Consider the following 20,685-nt stretch of genomic DNA (forward strand, 5'->3'; position numbering starts at 1 on the left):
AAGTTCTGTTGGAGACCAGAATGTGGACTGTGATAGCCAACTGCCAGCTGGAACCTTGCAAGCAGGCCATGAGCCTCATGGTAAAATATAAAATAATAGAAATGTGTTAATTTAAGATGTAAGAGCTTGCTAGGAATACACTAGAGTCATTGGCCAAGCAGTGTTGCAATTAATACAGTTTCTGTGTGAATATTTCGAGTCAGGGGCAGCCGTGAACAAACAAACAGCCTCCAACAACACGCTCCTGGTCAGAAAATGATTATAGATGTGCATTAAAGACAGATTCAGACATAAATAAACCTCTGAATGGGTCACAGTGTGTTTAAAAAAATGTATGTAGGCTTGGGAGAAGAAAGTATAGACAGAAAAAAAGTACAGACAGTCATAGATTAAAGGAGTAAAGATGATGCAATAAATACTAAAAGCAATAGAGTAAAAAACTAAGCCATGTAAAGACGGAAATACACAGAGAGTCTAGATTATGTATCTTATTTGTTTTCTGTGAGAGATATTTGATTCTGGGGACTGCTAAATTAAACCAACATAAAGGTATCTTGATTTCAAAATTTGGGTCTAAGGATATATTACTTTGGAAAAGAGGTTCTGCTTTTGTTTCCACAGAAGATGAGAACCCGTGGATTCCTTCCAGGCTAATATGGTTTGATGGAGTAATATCCCCTGAAAGGTCTCCATGAACTCTAAAAATATTTTGCTCAACAAACAACAGGAAGCAGTTTAAAGAAAACAATGCGGGGCTGGAGAGATGGCTCAGAGGGTAAGAGCATTGCCTGCTCTTCCAAAGGTCCTGAGTACAATTCCCAGCAACTACATGGTGGCTCACAACCATCTGTAATGGGGTCTGGTGCCCTCTTCTGGCCTGCAGGCATACATACAGACAGAATATTGTATACATAATAAATAAATTAATTAAAAAAGAAAACAATGCCCAAATTCCCAAAATGATTGTTTATGTTTGTTTTCATTTAATGTGAGTTATAGTATAAAAATAAATACTTTTACATTTGCTTAAGGTTTTATATTTAGACAGCTCATTTAAAAATATAATGTATAATTAAAATTACAGATTAATAGTCATTTATAATAGTCAAACTTGTAGTCATGTTAGATTTTCTAAATGTACAGAGATATATTTCAAATGGATAGGTATTCTTCAACCCTTTCAAAGACCTACAGAATATGGCATTTAAGAGGTTTTGTTAACTTAAGAATTTTTATGACAATGAGTCACATCTGCTTCTGGCAACACCAATTAGTTCAGAATGGTTGATGGGCATTGAAAAAACTTGTTATGGAATTTGCCTTCACTGTGTCAAGGCTAGCCATTTGGGCAAAAAACTTCTCTTGCTTGGACTGCTTGATGGTATGTTGTATGAACTGGACATACAGGACCCACAAAAAGAAATGACTGCTAAACTTGCCTAAAGAAGTTGAGACAATCCTTCAGGGTTCCTGCTTCACAGAAAAAAAAATTACCAGACATTTTGCAGAATACAAAAAAAGTAACTGACAAACTGCCAATATAGGCAAAACAGTCTTCCAAATTTCCTGCTTCATGGAAAAGTCTGCTGGATACTATGGGCTTGTAGGCTGAAAATGGATGCCCCAACATTACAGAAGAACTTTGGGTGACTGTCCAGGCAGCAAGAAGTCTTTGTCAATTCTAATACTTTAGGGGTTGCTTACAATGTACTTCCTATTTATTTATGTGATATTATATCCGTCTGTGGTCTTTAAAGACTTGAAGACATATAGTTTTCTTTAGTTATGATAAAAGATAAATATAAAATTTTAGATTCACAAAGATAGGATAAATGATAGAGTATTTTCTTAATTTGCTAAATGTAAATGGACTAAATATTATAACTATAATTCTTGATTGAAAACTGTTTTGCTATATGTAATTTTACTATGTTAAAGTTAAAAACCTTACCTTTTATTGAGAGAGAGAGAGAGAGAGAGAGAGAGAGAGAGAGAGAGAGAGAGAAGACAGAGTCAAGGAGATGCCATGTAGCTGCCAAGAGAGACAGATGCTGGATCCTTACCAGTAAGCCACAGCCTCATGCTGATACATAGATTAATAGAAATGGGTTAATTTGAGATGCAAGAGCTAGATAGATATATGTCTAAGTAATTGGTCAAACAATGTTATAATTAATATAGTTTTATATGATTATTTGGGAATGGGTGGCTGGGAAACAAACAAGCAGTCTCTGTCTACATTAAAATATATGTTATTATATTAATATAATATATCATTACAATATATAATACATATTATAAAATATATATCTTTATAAAATACATTATTTCTATTAAAACTGAATATATATATATATATGAAAATTTCAAACATCCTAAGTAAAAATTCTAAAAAAAGGAAGTTCTCATGTCCCTGTCACCTAGATTGAACTCAAAATCTATCCTCATTCTCTTACATTCCTTTTCTTTTCAATCATTTGAAGTAAATCTGTGACTTCATATCACTTTACAAGTATTTCACTACGGACTGGTACCCTCAAACTGTGAGCCAACAAAAAAATCCTTCCTCCCTCAGGTTTCTTCTTATTGGGTATCTGGCCACAAAAACAATCACAACAGTGACTACAACAATAGTAAATTGCATTGTCCTACTTTGAAAATCAGACTCCATTTTTTTTTTTTCTGGAAGAGACTATTCTGTGCCTTTTTTTAAAACAAAAATAAATTCACAGATAAATGGGAATCTGGGCTGTAGTTCTAGCACCGCTGATGATTGCTTTAAGAAAAGTTAAAACGTTCAGTTGTGTTTACCACAAAATCATAAAACATTAAGCTATATTCCGAAAGGGTATCAGTTAATTTAGAGCCAGGAACACTCAAGTGAGAGCCAACACTGTCTCGGGACGAGGGGCTAGCCTTGATTTCTGGTTTAGGAAATGTCACAGGGGTGTAGTAGCTTTGCAGTCAGATGCCAGGTTTGTTTTCCCATCTCATGGTGGTGAACTTGAGCAAGTAATAAATCTAGATCATATAAGATTAGGCAATATAAAATGTCAATGAGTATTCTAAAACATGAAATGTTTCTAAATGTTAGAAAACATGCAGATTTAGCAAAAATTCCCCTTTTGTTACTTTACAGGAAGGTGGGAAACAAAAGTATTATTGCAAAAACTGCCAGATGTTAATCAAGAACCTCTGTATGGAGAACATGCCATCCGGGTCAGGAGTCAATGTGGTCAGCTGTAGGCTTAAGATACTTTTTACTCAGTACCAATGGAGAACTACATGGTAGACCAGACAGGTCTGCACTCCAGGCTTTCAGGAAGAAAGATCTGCAAAATTTCCAGGGCTCTACTTGCCTTTGGTTCCTTTAAGGGTATGACGGAAGACTGAGAACCAGTGAGACATGAACACACGCCGTTCCAGTCTGCTTGGCTTCCTGCCTTCCCAGTGTTAAATCTTTGGTGACAGTGCCAATGCCGTAGTTGTCAATTCATGAAGCACCAAGGTGTTTGCCAAGCCTCTGAGAAACAAGTATAAACACTAGAAGACGTCCTGGTCAGCCCCTAATTTACATGGGAATCTGCAAGATAAGACAGAAAAGGTTCAGAGATAACCAAACAATCAGAGACCAAAACCTTGCTATGGTGGATTATACTGTAGATCACGCCAGTTCTGTGGGTTTGTTGCCTTGGAATGACCTGTTTCCAAACTTTTATTGCAGTATAATACACTTATAGAAAAATAGGATTTATGTGTTTAAGACCATTAAGTAGTGTTACATAGTCACAGCTGAATTATTAATTTCTGTGACCCAAAATAAAGTCAAAATTGTGACTTCACATTAAAGAACATTCTCAGGCTGACCTGAACTTCTCACCTTCCTGGCCCTGCCTCCCACATGCTGAGATTACAGGTGTGGGTCCCAAATGCGGTTTATTTGGTGTTTGGGATAGAATCCAGGTTTTTGTGCCTGCTCAGCATGCATTCTGCCAGCTGAGCCCTAGCCCCAGCCCAGTTCACATCCTCAGTTTAAAGTAGTATTGAATTTCATTGTGGTGTGCTATATTCTGAGTCACGCCTAAAGCAATGCATGGCATGGCATACTACATTGACCAGAGGATCTCATGACTTCTGAACAAGTTAGTAAGTTGAATTAAGGGCAGAGTTCAATATATAGAAGTGTGTGTGTGTGTGTGTGTCTGCATGCAGCTTACAGCATTTTTAAACTCTCTTAACTACAAAGGATAAAAAGATTGTGCAACCCACTTGGAAGGGAAACAATTTCTGAGATAGAGATCAAATTGTGTTTATAGAACCCATTATTGGCAGCTTTGCTATCAGTCATTTCCTGTGGGAATATTCTCTGGGGAGTATTTTTATGCCTTAACTATTCATGAAATATAGCCTTGGGTTCCTGCAATAAAAATATACCAGCATTGCCAATATGGAGGTATGAACGTCATGGTGTAACATTTCCTATTAAGAATTAAGATTATTTTGAAAACTGTCTTTCCTATTCGTTGCTGAAAGAATTTTAAAACAACACCAATAGGCTATGGTCTAGTGGAGAGTCAAGCAACAGACTGGAAACCGAGGCCACTGTTTTTTTTTTTTTTTTTTTTTTTTTTTTTTTTAACACTGCTTTTATTAGAAAAGTTTCGTCACATACGGTGTTTAAGATGCTGAATGCACTACAACACAACAGGGGAGAATAGTTTCTGTCCTAAGGAAGTGGATGAATTTTGAATATTTTTTTAAAGGGAGACAAAACATGCATATAAATTATGTAAAAATTAAGTAGTTATAACAATCTGTGTCAACAAATATGACAAATATTTGTGTGCGCGAGGCTTGTTTGTGCGTGGTGTTCATGTGTGTGTGTGTGTGTACTGGATAGTAGTAAGGGACTATCGGAGTTTGGTAGAACTCGTGATCGGTCCTGCTTGGAGTGGACTTCACCGTAGGGAAGGCAATTGAAGATAAGGATGGGTAGGACCCTCCTCCTCCCCTTCCTTCACATTCTTTTGTTTTTGAGCGAGTGTGCCACAGCCTCGTGTGGAAGTTAGAAAACAGAGGGTCCCGAGGTTATAACTCAAACTCAAGCCGTCAGGCTTGAAGACCTGCACCTTTGTCTGCTGAACAATTCCGTCATTTCTTTAGTTTAGCTATTGTGAGAGAGGGTCTCACTAAATAGTTCAGGCTGTCCTCCACTGCCTCCATCCTATGTTGCCTCCTTCCCCAGTGCTGAGATGACAAGCTACCACCATACCAAGCCTAGGACGGGTAAGATTTCCACAGATACAGATGTAGGGGACATTGTTCCAGAAGACAGAGAGACGGGTGCTAACATATACATATCCAAGCGATGGAAATTAGAGAATGGAACCTTTGGTGCAGAAAACACAGCTTACATGGAGGACCATATTGGAGTAAGGACCGAGCTATTTGATTCTGTAATGCAAGCACTATTTACTCAGTTACTGCTTTTTGAGGACTTGAGTGCCTACTAAGTGCAGGTGTGACATGTTTTGTTTGATGCAGGGGTTAAGGTCGGATGGACACACATCATTTTTGCAGAAGGAAAAACAGATTTAAAGGAGAGGAAATCGATTTAGGACATAAGTATTAAAAAAAATCCTTAGCAAAAAGGAATTACTGAAAATTCCCTTTTTTATTATTTATTTTTATGTGCATGGTTGTTTTGCCTGAGTCGACGTCTGTCTACTTGGTGCCCGCGGGGGCCAGAAGAGGGCATCAACCCCTGGAACTGGAGTTACTGACCGCTGTGAGCCATCAGGCATGGGAATCGAACCTGTGTCCTCTACAAGAGCAGCCAGCAGCGCTCTTTAACAGCCAAGCCACCTCTCCAGGCCCGGAGATTCCTTTGCACCAGCTCCGGGGGGGAGGGGGGGACTGATCGGAACATCGCTCCAGAGAGATACACCTGCATTGCACTCGATCCGTCCAAACAGTCTTTGTTACCCTCAAGCTAGGACTTGCTGCACCGGAGCCCCGCCTTGCGCGGGGGGCAGCGGGGAGGAGCCGGGAAGGTGGCGGGGTGGCAGTCGGACCCGCTCCACCTTTCCCTCCTTGCAGCCCCGCTGGCCCCGCCCCCGGAGCGCCCACCTCGGGAAGGCAGCGCTGCAGCCCGCGCGCCCCGTCGCGGCTCCAGTTCCGGGGCATGCGCGCTATCGTGCCCGCCCGCCCGCGCCCCCCCCCCCCCCCCCCCCCCCCCACGGCCCGCCGCGGCAGAGTTATGCCAAGTATGTGAGGAGCTGGCGAGGACCGGCCGCGGTCATGGAGAGCCGCCGCCTCCGCCCGCGCGGGACTCGGAGCCAGTCCCGCGCCCAGGGCGAGCCGGGCTGCTGAGACTGCGCGCATGGCGGAGCCCTGGCGGAGGACGCTCGGCCGGCACCGGGAGCGCCGCGCTCCGGGGGCGCTGGAGCTGCGCGCGTATACCGTGGCGGCTTCGCACTCCGAGGGACGCTCGGCGCCCCGTGGGCTCGTGGGCCCCGGCATGGAGCAGCTCGCGTGGGGAAACGGGATGCGCTCCGAGCAACCAGGCGCGCGGGTCGCATGGTCTCGCGGGGCTCAGGAGGCCGCCGCTCTGGGCCGCGCGCTCGCACGCGCCGTCCCGGGCCCCGAAGGCAGCGGCGACGTTGACGACGACGAAGACCGGGAGGACGAGGGCGCCGACTACTACGAGAACCTGCCCGCGGGCTGTGCGCCCGAGGGGGCGGAGGCGCTGCGGGCCTCGCCTTCCCCAGCGGCGGGTTCCTCCCCGGGGGTGGAGGGCGGCCGCCGGGAGACGGGCAGGCTGCAGACCCAGTTGCGAGAGGCCTATTATCTGCTGATCCAGGCCATGCACGACCTGCCCCCTGACACGGGCACGCGGCGGGGCGGACCCGCGGGAGCCGGGGCTTGGGGCCAGCAGCCACCTCTCCCCCACGGCGCAGCCGTGCGCCCAGCCTGCAGCCCCCGAGGCGGCGACCGCCCTTCGCAGCCGCAGCAGGTGTCCCCGCCCCGGTCGCCTCCTAAGGAGTCCGGGGTAGGACGGCCGCCGAGTCCTCGGATGAGGCTGTCCAGTTGCAGAAGTCTCGAGAGCCTCCGCGAGAACCCCCAGCCGCCGCTGCTCCAGCGGTGGGCGAGCGACAGCTGGATCTCGTGCGCCGCGCACCGGGACAGGGACGAGCCCCCGCCACGTGTAGGTGGGATGGACGGCTGGAGCCGGGGCAGCCACAGGGCTGCTGCGTCCGCCGCCTTCCTGCCTTCCATCTGCCAGGACCCAGGCCGGTCCTCGGAACGTCCCTATAGGGATCTTGAGGGGACCTCTGTGATACCCAGCAGCCAAGAGGACCGTCCCGAGGGGCCTCCCCTCCTCAAGCCGCCTGCGGTGACAGTCAAGAAGCTGCAGAGGTGGATGTACAAAGGACGCCTGCTGTCCCTGGGGATGAAGGGTCGCGCTCGTGGGACAGCACCCAAAGTTCCCGGAGCGCAGACAACTTCTCCAAATTTGGGCAGTTGGAAAGTGCACGAAAACCACGTCCTCTCGGTGACCGCGGACCAAAGAATCACACTGACAGGTAGGACACTGCGGTCAGTGTGTTCAGCAACGCTGTGAGCACCCAGGGCGGTGGTTCTCAACCTTTCTAATACAGTTCCTCATGCTGTGTGACCTCCAACCACAAAATCATTTCGTTGCTAGTTTGCAACTAATTTTGCTGCTGGTGCGAATCGTAATGTATATATTGGATATGCGGCCCGGTGGGGGTCTCGACCCACAGGTTGAGAACCGCGGCGCTCGTGTTTTTGAAGTGGGCTTCTGTCCTGGCCAGTGCTTTTGCAGTAGGTCGCGTGACTCTGCCAATGTCATGCATTAGAGCTGTGTTCATTTTGCCCTCCCTCTTTCTCCCTTCCTGCTTTTTTCTTTCTCTTCTCGGATTCTTTTCCTCTTCCAAGAGTCAGCTTGTCTCCTTCCTTAGGACAACAGGGAGCAGAAGCTAAGTTCTTTACTTGCTTTTTCTGTAGGTTTTGAGATGACCGGCACTGCCTTGATTTTCCTCTGTAGCTCTCCGCAAACCCTAAGACTTGGGAAGTTTGTGAACTTGAATTCGATCCAAGGTAGAATTTTACAGGCTTCATAAACTGTCATTTTACTTACTAGGCTCTTTTTCTACTCCAGGCCCTCACACATACTTGAGCTCAGACATGCATGTGAGCATGCTGGTCACACACACACACACACACAGACGCACACGCGCGCACACACACACACACACACACACACACACACACCATACAAACCAAACTAAACCCAAATCAAAGATTCCATCCACTTGTAGGATGAAAAAAGAAAAACCTAAGATACTGGCATGGTAATGAAAATAAATGTCACTCAGATCCACGCCCAAGTACCCAAGAAAACTTGGGAAACATTATTTATAGTAGAAAAATATTTTTATAAGTCTGTTTGTCCATATATAGTGTTCACACTCCTTGGTTTGGTATGCGCCTGTTTTTCGTAAGCCCTGAAGGTCTAGGTTATCAGTTGTAGAAATCTCTGAATTTTGTTGTCAATATCAGAATTCTCTGGGGAAAGAAACAGATCAGAACCATGTGGTGTCTTGACACCCTGTTACATACAGGGACTGTCAGTGAAGCGTTTTAAAAATACTGAGTACTGAACGTATTTGAGGCTTTCACGGGAAGTGCACATCCAGCCCAGGTATGGTGGCGTACACCTTTAGTCCCAGCACTCTGGAGGAATAGGCAGGTGGGTCTCTAAGTTCCAGGCCAGCCTGGCCTACACCGTGAGACCCTGTCTTTAAAAAAGAAAGAAAGAGGAAAGATTACACATCCCACAGAATTGGGTTATTACACACCAGCGTCAATCAATAAAACACAAATGTGACGAGAAACAAAGATCACAAAAGTGCTAATTAAACAATGATTTTGTATGATATATAGATAACATATATTCAGATAATATATATTCAACAATAGATTCTGTTTCCCCCAAGTAAAGGAGTAGTGTTGTCTTTGTCAAGAGAAGTGCACTTTACCAAGCTCACAGAAAACAAAAGCCCAAAGGATAAAAAACCCAAATCAACAACAAACCCCTCCCCCGACTTTCCCAGCTCTAAGTACTGGTGTCAAAGTCTGACAACCTTCAAGCTTCTTCAACTTGGTTTAATTCAACTCTCTGATAACTTTCACTGCTAACAAAACTCCTTGTAAAAACAGTCACCATCGAATTACTTTAGTCGTTGTGTAAATACTCAGGGAATTAAAAGTATATTTCCTCGAAGGATGAATTTGTTGCTCTTCTATTATGACATTAAATACAAATATTAAAACCAAACACTGCAATTAAAATTAAAACTAAATATTGCAATTACTATAGCTGTATTTTATAAGAAATCTAACCTAAAGCTGCCAAAATCTCCGACCTAAACTCTGGCTTCCTTACTTCTGTTCATATCACACATCTATTCTTTAGGAAGTAAAAATAACAAAATAGTTTTTTTGGCATCTGCTGCTACGGATAGTTTTCTTGGTGGTTTGCTGGTCTGGACAGACCTGGATTCTTCCATCAGCTCCACTCCCATCTCTTCTCCCCACCTAAGATAAGGCCATTGTCCTGCAACACAAAGGACCTAGAGGTAAGGAGTCTGCTGAAGGCATCTTGCTGGGGTGTAGACTCAGGTAGCTGCGTGAACAGATTCACACTGTTGTCTGGATTCATACTCTGTTCTCAGGACTCAAAAACCTCTCCATATAAGGTCCAAGGGACTCAAAATCTTCTAGAGGCTTGATCCAATTAATTTTATTAAATGACTTGGCCTGAGGAGATGGATGGAGTTTTATAAAACACGGTTTAGAGCGCGTGCATAAAAGATGCGGGGATTCTAGAATAGTCTCTAAAACTTTTAAAAGAATTTAATGATAATTTAATTTAATTCATTTTTTAACTAAAATATTTTTTAAGATGTATTTTATGTGTTTGCATGCTTGCACGTATTTATGGGCACTACGTGTCTGTCTGGTGCCTTGGAGGGAGTTCCAGATCCTCTGGAACTGGAATTATCAATAACTGTGAGCTCCCATGTGAGTGCTGGGAATTGAGCCCAGGTCTTCTGCAAGAACAAGTACTCTTTACTGCTGAGCCATCTCTACAGCCTTGCTATATACCGTTTAAAGTTGATGTTTCTTGGAGTACACTTTTGAGTCAATTTGTTGGGTTGTTTATATAGCTCAGTGGTAGAGGATGTGCGTAGTATTTCTTGTGTTGTGTATATAGCTCAGTGGTAGAGTATGTGCTTAGTAGGGTCAAGACTTGGATGTGATTACAGATCCACTCTTCCACCAACACACAAAAGAGAATAAAATAAAATTTTCAAAACTGTTTTCTTCTGAGAAATTACAGAGTCTAGCTTTGAAGGTAAGTATTTTAAAGGGTTTATATCACACTTTCTAAGTATTTATAAGGATATTTTTTCAAACTAAGATTACAATTCAGAATTTAATAGCTGTGTAATGACTGGAGCTACCTACCCTGAGTATTAAAATGTTTGGAGAATCTTATAGGCTGTTAAGACATGGAAACAAGTGGCTGTTTTGCTATCTGGCTCCTCCAAGAACCATTAAACGTTTCCTGTATCATGATGCCAGCAGTCAGATGCGTTTACGTGTGCAGTGTTCACAGATTGGCCAATTTGTTCCTAATTGAGATGATTATTTGAGAAATCTAAAGTCATTACACACAGTAAATATTGTCAAGTTTCTGCAAGCCTTAAAATTATGAAGGAATCATAGTTTATTTGCCAACTGCACTTCATTATAAGTCTTAATTTTAATTAGCGTGTAATTTTTAGAAATATATTTGGAGCATCAGTTGAGTTATTTTGGCTATTCTTTAATTGAGCCTCTTTGATTCCACTTTTGCTTCTGTGAAAGACTTGCTATGTTACTTAATAATTTAACCTAGAAATTTTAAGGTAGTGTTAATTAGATGGCATGATCTTCTTTGCTGCTTTTGTAGCCAGGGCTGGCCTTGAACTCCAGATCTGTGCATGACTGTACCCCATTGGATGGTATCCAGGGCATTGTGCACACGGGACAAGCACTGTACCCACTGAGTCACAGTCCCAGTTCCTCGTTGGTATGATCTTTTTTGTTTGCTTTTTGGAGATAGAGTCTCTACAATAGCTCTGGAATTCAGTATGTTGATCAGGCTGGCCTTGAATTTACACAGCTCTGCCTGCCTCCTGAGTTCTGGGATTAAAGACCTGTGCCACTTTGACTGACTCTGCCCCTCCCTTTTCTCCCCTTTCCCTTTTAAGATTGATTCATTTTCATCTTAATGTGTATGACTGTTTTGTTTGCGCACCACTAGTGTGCCAGGTGCCCACCCAGTTACAGATGGTTGTTGGCTGCCATGTGGGGGGCTGGGAATAGAACCTGAGTCCTCTGGAAGAGCAGCCAGTGCTCTTAATCGCTCAGCCATCTCTCCAAGACCCCCAACCCCCAGCTGGTATGATCTTTAACCATCTTATGTGAAATTGATACCATGGTACAGATTCCCATCTACTACTTTTTCTGAAGTATTTGAAACTCTGGTTTCTTTATTGTTCTTGCATCGACCCCACCCCCACCCCCCAGCATCCTCAACATTAGTAGCAGCAAGTGGACGGTTTCTGACACTCTTCTCCCCTGAAGTCCTGTGTGGGACAGCTTGGCGTTCTGGCCTTTGGAAGCAAGTGCAGCATTTTTTGTTTGTTGTTTTGGAAGAGCGCCATGGAACATTGGAGTTGCTGGTGGCTGGAAAACTTTGAGAATTACAAAATCAGCAGAAAATAGTGTCCTGCTGGTTTGAAAGCCCTGTGCTTCTAAATCAATGGTTTGCCATCAAAGAGATGTCTGTGTATCTTATGAGAATGTCTTAGGCTGTTTACTAGGCCCTTGTTGTAGAAGGTTTGGTGTTCGCTGTTTGAGAAGGATGCTTTCAAACAATGTGCCTATGGATTCCTGGAAAACCTTAGAGTTGGGCAGGGTCCTGAGCTTCTGCATTTTAATAGGCTTTTGGTGGACAGATGGTGCCGTTTGAAAGGCCGCTCTTTAGTAAGGGCCTGGAGTTCTCACGTGCCTCAGCTTTGGAATGACTTCCTTATTTAATACCTGATGCTTATGCTGACCCCAGTTAGAGCAAAGCAGAGTTCTCTGCTTCAATCTTGTATGAATTAATAATTAGTACTTACTTATAATACGTGATGTATTTGAGCAGTTATCTTAATTGATCCCATCTCTCACCAATCAGTGTTGGAGATTTTGGAATCTGCCAGAGAGGTGAGCATGGAAGAACAGTAGTCTATAGGTTCTGGACTTCTGGACAGACTTTCCCTGCTCCTCTGACCTTAGCCAAGATACTCAGCTTCTTGTGGCTTCTTTCCTTGGGCCGCTGTGAGAATACTAAAATTATGTGGTACAGTGTAGGCGCTTGGCAGGCATCATGAGGATACTGCCTTACCCAGTCAGGGTGTGAGGATTGAGGAGTTAGGCCTGGGGAGCTGTGAGGTTGAGCTAGAGAGCACCCCCAGCAGTACTTACTTATCCCGCTTCCCTTCTCTTCTGTGCTGCCCTCTCAAACACCTCCTGAGATCCCAGTAGGCAGATCTCTGAGTTCTATGCCAGCCTGGTCTACAGTGTGACTTCCAGCACTGCCAGAGTTACACAGAGAAACTATGTCTTGGAAAAGCAAAAAGCAAGCAAACAAAAGAAAACCATCTCAAACTTTTCCTTTCTACTTTTTCAGTCTCTGATGTGTCAAATGTGAGCATACAGTTGGCTTCAGGGCTTTTATTGCTAGTCATAAAAAAAAAGAAAAGAAAATGTGTCTTTTCTCCACCTCCTTTCAGATTTATCTGGGAAGTGCACACACAGGTTCATCTTAAACCAACAAAACCTAAGCATAGGCTTCAATATCTGATGCTTATAGAATTGGTTTTATTTGAGGGTTTTAAAGAGAAGGAAGGACACTGCTTTCTTCAGGAGATTCTGGAGCAATGAAAGGATGCCGTGGATGCTGGACATTTCCAGTTACCGATGAGATGCACTGCTGCCTAGTCAGCTGATGCTGCGAGAGACATAGCATTTAAATGTTTAGTATACTACATCGCTGCCTTTACTATGAAATCATTGTTGAGAAAATAAAACGGGCTCAAGTAGTTTACCACTATACAGCCCACTTTTCTCAGTGGAAAACTCCCCCAAAGTCACCACTGTTGCATTCTCTTACAGATTTTCAAAATAAAATCACTTTAGTTAGAACCTGGAAACTATAGCAACTAACGTATCATTGTTAGAGAGTGCTTTTTTTTTTTTTATTTTGCCCTGCAACTTTGCATGCTTGTTTTTACTTCCATCTTCTTGTGTATCTGTCATCTGAAGCAAGATTTAACTCTAAAATCTGTGCAATTGAATTAGGCATTAGTTTTTAACTTAAGAAGGGAGGAGAGAGATGATTACACACAGCCTTCTAAGTTCAGTGAGAAACCCTGTCCCAATAAAGCACGATGGGATGGAGAGAAGGTGCAGTGGTTTAGAGCCTGGTTTTTGCAGAGGACATGGTGGCTCACGGCCTTCTGTAACTCCAGTTCCAGGGTATCCTGATGCCAGCCTCTGGCTTCTACATGGATGCACACACATGTTCATACACTCTGCACACCACATGCACAATAACAAAAATAGTGAGTGTCTCACAATGCACTTGTTCCTTTTAGTAGTATTACACTTTGATTAAACACATCAGCTTGCTTAGATATAAGATGCCAATAGATTTATTTTTCTCATTCCGGTTCCTGGGAATGTAGTGCATGTGGATGCCCATCAGGAATGGTGTGGGATGGATAGTATGTGAAAAAAAAATGGCAGGACACAAAATAATGTGTCCAGCTACATAAAGTTTTGGGTGTTGCTAAGGAGCTCTGAGAAGATCAACGAGATGTGACTTCTAGCTTCAGCTCTGTAGTTGTGTCTGAACTATGTGTAAACAGTGTCTCCTACAGTTCTGCTATGCTATTACACACAGAGAGAGATGTGGCCTGAAAGGTGAGGTCGTTCTAGATTTCAGAGCTCTGGGCAAGAGCCTGTGATCCCCTGAGAACCCAGAGCCCTAGCGACTTCCGAGATCCTTGTTCTTGTTATCTTTGGGCACGGAGGAGAGAGAACCGAAGAAACAATTTTTTTTTAAATATGTATTTTATTTTTATTTTAGTTTTTCAAGACATGGTTTCTTTGTGTAATCCTGGCTGCCCTGGAATTCCCTCTGTAGCCCAGGGTGGCCTTGAATTCAGAGATCTGCCTGCTTCTGCCTCCCAAGTGTTAGGATGAAGCGTGTGCACCACTAGGCCTGGCTTATTTTTCAATTATGTGTCTATGTCCGTGTGAATACGGTTGCTTGTGGAGGCCTAAAGAGGAGTCATCCCCTGGAGCTGGAGTTCTAGGGGTGCAGGCTTCTTGATATCGGTGCTAGGAACGCAACTTGGGTCTAATGTGAGAGCGGTAAGTACTCCTAACTGAACCATCCTCTGGTCCCAAAAAAGAGAGACTCTAGAGTCCAGTTTTCCTTAATTAACAATGTTGAAAGGAAATCATCTCAAGACACTTATCGGGTGTGTGTCGTTTGCATCTTCAGACCTGGAGGGTGGACATGGTCCTTTCTTTGCAGGCTTTCTTTGCAGGCTTCTTTGCATGGTCCTTTCTTTGCAGGCTTTCTTTGCAGGCTTCCGCGAGGGAGGGGTCGGGGTGGGGAAGCTGTCGCTTCTGTTTTCCAGCTAGCTGGTCCCAGGGAAAAACTTGGCTCTGGTGAGTAGGGGTTTTACATAGCATCTACCTTTCATCAGCAGTGGCCCATACGGTAAAATGCTGGCTGTCTCATGTTCAGAGACAGTCACTTCCTCCTGTTGGTGGGCTGTGTGGTCTGGGAAGGCACAAGGTTGCTAGTTTTAGAGGCAGACCTAGTGTTGAACACCGCTCATACTCTCAGGATTGCTGTAGAGCCCTGGTTCTCAACAGGAGTCACAGGGGTCACAAGACCATCGGAAAACACGGATATTTACATTATAATTCATAACGGTAGCAAAATTACAGTTAGGAAGTAGCAACAAAATAATTGTATGGTTGGGGTCGGCACAGCATGAAGAACTGTTCTAAAGGGTTGAGACCACTGCTGTAGAGGGACAGGGATTCAGCCCTTCCCTGCTGCTGTCTCTCCTGCTCGGCACACAGTGGTCACTCATTGAGTAGACCAGTGACTTCCGATGTAGGAGCTCTGAAGAGCTAGTCTAGCCAGGAGGCAGAGGCAGTGAATCTGAGTGAGAGGCTACACAGAGAAACCCTGTCTCGAAAAGCAAGCAAACAAAATAGCTAGTCTAGATTATGGATCTAGAAATATCTGGCCTGGAACTTCAGTTTGCAATGAAGGTTTTGGTGTAATTTCATTTGGGTACATGTTTAGGTTTAAAAGAGAATGGTAAATTTACATTTTTTAAAGGATTTTTTTTTCAGTAAATGGAAGTACTGAAAGCCTTGATTAAACATAGACCTAATTCTTTGTTTATTATGAAGCGTCTTATAGCCTAATGCATTGTTATCCCTGCTATTAGATCACTGCTTTATTATGAATGATGAATTAGCCATATATACAAGAAGACTATCCTAATAGTATAATTTGATAATAATACTATAACAATAATGGTAATAATTTGAAAACATGACGTGATTTCAGATTTCCACAAATGTGGCTGTACATTAGGTATGTGTAGTGAGCTGGTGTTTTGATAGCTGTGTGCTTAGCTTAGTCACTGCCACTTAACCCTATAATAATGTAACATTCTCATAACATCGTGATGCTCTGATGGACGCATACACAACTGTAGGTATCTGGGATCCTTACTGGATTCTGGGAAAGGGCTGTTTGCTTAATATTTTTATCTGTTCCTTATGTGAATTTAAAGGCTTTTATTAAAAAATTAATCTTCATGAATGTAAAAGAATGTTACTCGTGCTTTCTCATGGCTTTTGGTCCTTTGTCTGTTATTCAGATATCAATAAAAAGCATACTTTAATTCTTTAGTAACTGTCTATAGATCAGATTGCTTAGGGTAAGATTTGAGCACCGTGATATTTTACGATAAAGGCACTGTTCACTTGTTTATCCCTTAGAATTTCATAACACTTATATATCCACTTGGATTTCTAAATTAAAATTATATTTCAATGGAAAAAATTTGTGATTTGATTTTGATCAATGAATATAGCTAATATCACTTTTATTTTTAAATGTTTTAATAGCTGATCTGAAGTGACATGTCTTTCCTTCTGTACCTGACATTATTATGCTCTCTCGTTTCTCCTCTGAAGCAGACTTATTTGAAAATGTCTATGGGTCTCCATCGAAGAAAAGGGAACCTGAAGATGTAAAGGATAATGCTGAGCTTAGAGGTCGGCAGCCCCTTAACAACATCACTGTCTCAAAGAAACGCAATTGGCTGTATCAGAGCACCCTGAGGTCTCAGAGTCTGGAAGAGAGTAAGCGATGCCAAGAGAGAAGCAATTTCCCGCTCTCCCCGGTGTCACCACCCAGACATGTGCCCCCGCAGCCTTTCTGCAAGTCCCCCAGGGAACACTACACACATGCGACCTGTGATGCCACCAGCTCTGCATTCTCAGGAAACTGCTCTTTAGACTTCAGTGAGGACAACGATGCTGATGATGAAGGGGAGATATGGTACAATCCCATCCCCGAGGAAGACGAGCTTGGTGCAGCAGGTGTCTTGAGGCTTGAGGCGAACGCTGCCACAGTGAAGCTCCCTGCTCTCCGTGTGAGAGACCTGAGGAAGGCCGAGCCGCATGGTGAAGAGCAGCTGTGTCCTGCCCAGCACGCAGGTGACATGCGGAGCACACAGTCAGATGGAATTAGTCCTGTAGACCCCATCCAGTCCACAGAGGTTCCGCAGCAGCGCAGGCAAAGGTTAGGACCCAGAACACAGGAAGGCATCATGGCAGAGGACAGCCCCGTGCCAAAATCTGCTTTTACAGGTAAAGGTGACTGTACACCTGATACTTCTATTTCCTACTCCTTGACAGTTCCTAGCACTAAACCCAGATGATGTCGCCTGTCTGTGTGTATAAAGTGAAGACGTTTCGGACCTGCGCTAAGAGTGCTTGCTGCTCTTGCAGAGGACCTGAGTGTGGGTCCCAGCACTCACGTCACTTGGCTCACAGTCAGCCACCTATAGCTCCAGCTCCCGGAGGATCCAGCACCTCTGGCTTGGTGCATAAATTTCTGTATTTAAGCATTTTTCATTTTATACTTCTCATAGCTGTTTTGTGATTTAGTTGATATAATTCTGGTTTCAGTGACAATAGAATTTTTTAGTAGTTTAACTCTTAAGTATTAAAAGTCAAACCAAGTGTGTGTGTGTGTGTGTGTGTGTGTGTGTGTTTGTTCCTGTGTGGTGTGTGCATGTGTGTGCTTGTTTCTGTGTGTAAGTCAGGGCATACTCACGTTACAGAACTCGTAGAGGTTAGAGACAACCTTGGGTGTCTGTCCTCACCCTTTTTGTGTGAGGCAGGAGGTTCTTCTCATTGTTCACCACTGCGTGGCCAGGCTAGGCTGCACCTCCCCACCTCCCACTACCTGTAAAAATACCATTACCGACTCACATAAGTGCATGCTAGGCTGCACTTATCCATCTCCTGGCTCGCTGTTCACCGCTGCGTGGCCAGGCTAGGCTGCACCTCTCCACTTCCCAGCTAGCTATAGCAACACCGATTACTGACTCACTTGAGCTCCAAGGATTTGAACTCAGGTTCTCATGTTTCCGGCAGCAGGCGCTTTACATGCTCAGCCTTCTCTGCAGCCCTCCATTTTTGTTTTAATAAATTCCCTCTTGTCTGCGGTAGAATCTCTGAATGACTCCTGTAGGAACTGTTTATTAACAGTTTAGAAAAAGAATCAGATTATTAAATTCCTTAATAATTTAGGAAAACCCAGAGCAGTTTAATACACTGAGTAGCCTTTCTATAACAAAATAGGTTAATGTTAGATAAAACAGGACCCTGATTACTATAGAATGTTCTAGACCAGTGAGCCAGTAGGACTGTTTTGTGGTTGGCAGTACAAGGGATGCTTTGTCCGGTAGGCAAGCCCTCCATTTCTTACTAACTGTTCACCAGAAAAGCCCAGTGTCCATACTTAAAGAAGTCTCTCTCTGCATGGAACAATGCTTGTCGTTAGGATACAGGGATGGGTGGAGGGCGACTTTCATGATAACGATTTAATTTGCTGATTCTAAATGGATAAACATGCTCATTTTAGTCCTGAAATAGTTTTGCCAAGATTAGATTCTGGTATTAAGGTTATTGGATCTTTGTCTAAAGGAGAATATAAAAACCGAATATGAAATAATTGGGGTGATGCTGAACTGTGGGGGGCGTTTTTCAAGACAGGGTTTCTCTGTGTAGGCCTGGCTGTCCTTGAACTTGCTTTGTACACCAGGCTGGGCTCAAACTCAGAACTACCTGTCTGTACTTCTGAGTGCTGGGATCAAAGGCGTGTGCGGCCACTGCCCACTCTGCATTGTTTCTGTTTTCAGAACATTTTCTTTTTCTATTTTGGTTTTCTGAGACAAGGTTTCTCTAAAAAACAGTCCTGGCTGTCCTGGAACTCACTATGTAGACAAAAATGGCCTTGAGCTCACAGAGATCCTCCTGTCTCCGCCTCCCAGGTGCTGGTATTAAAGGTGCGCACCACTACCTGGCTTCAGAGCATATTTTTATTTTGTTTGATTAATTTGAAAACTCAGTAGGAACATATACAGACTAAAAAAAAATGAAATTGATTAATCTGTCCTTTCTAGCTGGAAAAATTGATTGTTTAGCCTCTTCTATCAATGTTGTGCCAGAACCAGTTCACCAGGAAGTTTAATTGGATATAGAACAGCCTAATAGAGTTTCAGAACAAAGAAGGCCTCTTTGCTGCCCAATTACAGACTTCTTTGGTTTTTAACTTTTGTTTTATTTGTTTTTTTCGAGACAGGGTTTTTCTGTGTAGTTTTGGTACCTACCCTGGAACTAGCTCTTGTAGACCAGGCTGGCCTCGAACTCACAGAGATCTGCCTGCCTCTGCCTCCCGAGTGCTGGGATTGAAGGCATGTGCCACCACCACCTGGCTTAACTTTTTTTTTTTAATGGACACTGCTCTGTGCACCCCTTGGCTTTAGAGGGTATAAATACTGCAGCGTTTTGACGTTAGAGCTGTCCTTCTAGTTGAATGTTCTGAGATAGAGGCATTTCCATTTGCTCAAAAACTTAAGCCACCACGTAGGGATTTGCACTTGCTGGAGAGCACTGCAGAGGGAGGCGTGAAAAGGGCCCTGCGGCCCTGGCCACGGGAACACCAGCTGGCTTCTAAAGCAGAAATAAGAAGTTGGTGCCCTTCTCTTTGAAGTAACTTTCTTTCTTGCTTTTAAGGTCCTGGGATCTTGGTTTCTGCAAATAGGACTGAATTGAGAGCTATGGAGCCATCTCCGAGCCCCAGCCCTGCGAAGAAAGGCAGTTCTATTACTTGGTCTTTGCCAGATAAAATAAAATCTCCACGCACTGTGAGGAAACTGTCCATGAAGATGAAAAGGTTGCCAGAATTCAGCCGGAAGCTGGGTGCCAGGGGACCCTCGCACTATATAAGCAGTCCAGAGAGTACCCCTTCCAAGTGCAGCTGTCGCCAGCTGCCTCATGGTGCCCCTCTCCCCTCTGGGAACCCGACCAGGAACGTTATAAGCCGGTACCATCTTGATACCACTGTATCGTCTCAGCACAGCTACCAGAAGAAAGCCACCAGGAGCTCAAAGTATTCCTGCAAGGGTGGTTACCTTAGCGATGGAGATTCACCCGAACTTAGAACTAAGTCGAGCAAGCATGGATCCGAGCACAAACTCGGGAGAGGAAGAGAAGCCATTCCAAGCAGTTGCAGCAAAACCGATATAGATATAGATGCCTTTAGACACTACAGCTTTGCCGATCAGCCCAAGTGCTCACAGTACATATCCGGCCTCATGAGTGTGCACTTCTATGGAGCAGAGGGGCTCAAGCCACCCCGGATGGATTCCAAAGACGTCTTCTGTGCAATTCAGGTAGACTCGGTGAACAAAGCCAGAACAGCTTTGCTTACCTGTCGGACAACGTTCTTAGACATGGACCACACTTTCAACATAGAGATCGAAAACGCACAGCATTTGAAACTGGTGGTGTTCAGCTGGGAGCCCACTCCAAGGAGAAACCGAGTGTGCTGTCACGGCACAATTGTCCTGCCCACTCTGTTCAGAGTGACAAAGACACACCAGTTGGCGGTCAAACTTGAACCCAGAGGCCTTATTTATGTCAAGGTGACCCTCATGGAACAGTGGGAGAATTCTCTCCATGGCCTGGATAAAAGCCGGGAACCCGTCATGTTTGGGGTTGACATTCAGAAAGTTGTGGAGAAAGAAAACGCGGGGTCAATGGTGCCGCTGCTGATACAGAAATGTATCGTGGAAATTGAGAAGAGGGGCTGCCAGGTATTTCACTGCCTTTCCCTGCTCTCTCCTTTATTGATTGATTGTTAAGTCTGGGGAACAGGAATTC

At 44.0% G+C, this 20,685-nt stretch overlaps 1 protein-coding gene across 2 annotated transcripts in view; it reads left to right on the plus strand.

Annotated features, from left to right (window-relative positions):
* The first annotated feature begins 6,382 nt into the window (after positions 1-6,382).
* Positions 6,383-20,685, plus strand: part of Syde2 (synapse defective Rho GTPase homolog 2) — a 34,326-nt gene continuing 20,023 nt past the window's right edge. Inside the window, exons 1-3 of one of the 2 annotated variants that reach the window (XM_038311753.1) lie at positions 6,383-7,586; positions 16,426-17,100; positions 19,537-20,618. In XM_038311753.1, coding sequence (XP_038167681.1) covers positions 6,383-7,586; positions 16,426-17,100; positions 19,537-20,618 — 2,961 coding nt within the window. Of the gene's footprint in view, positions 7,587-16,422; positions 17,101-19,536; positions 20,619-20,685 lie in introns of both variants that reach the window. The other variant, XM_042054176.1, reaches the window with a different exon arrangement.

Source organism: Arvicola amphibius, chromosome 14 (assembly GCF_903992535.2).
Source record: "Arvicola amphibius chromosome 14, mArvAmp1.2, whole genome shotgun sequence".
NCBI classification, from domain to species: domain Eukaryota; kingdom Metazoa; phylum Chordata; class Mammalia; order Rodentia; family Cricetidae; genus Arvicola; species Arvicola amphibius.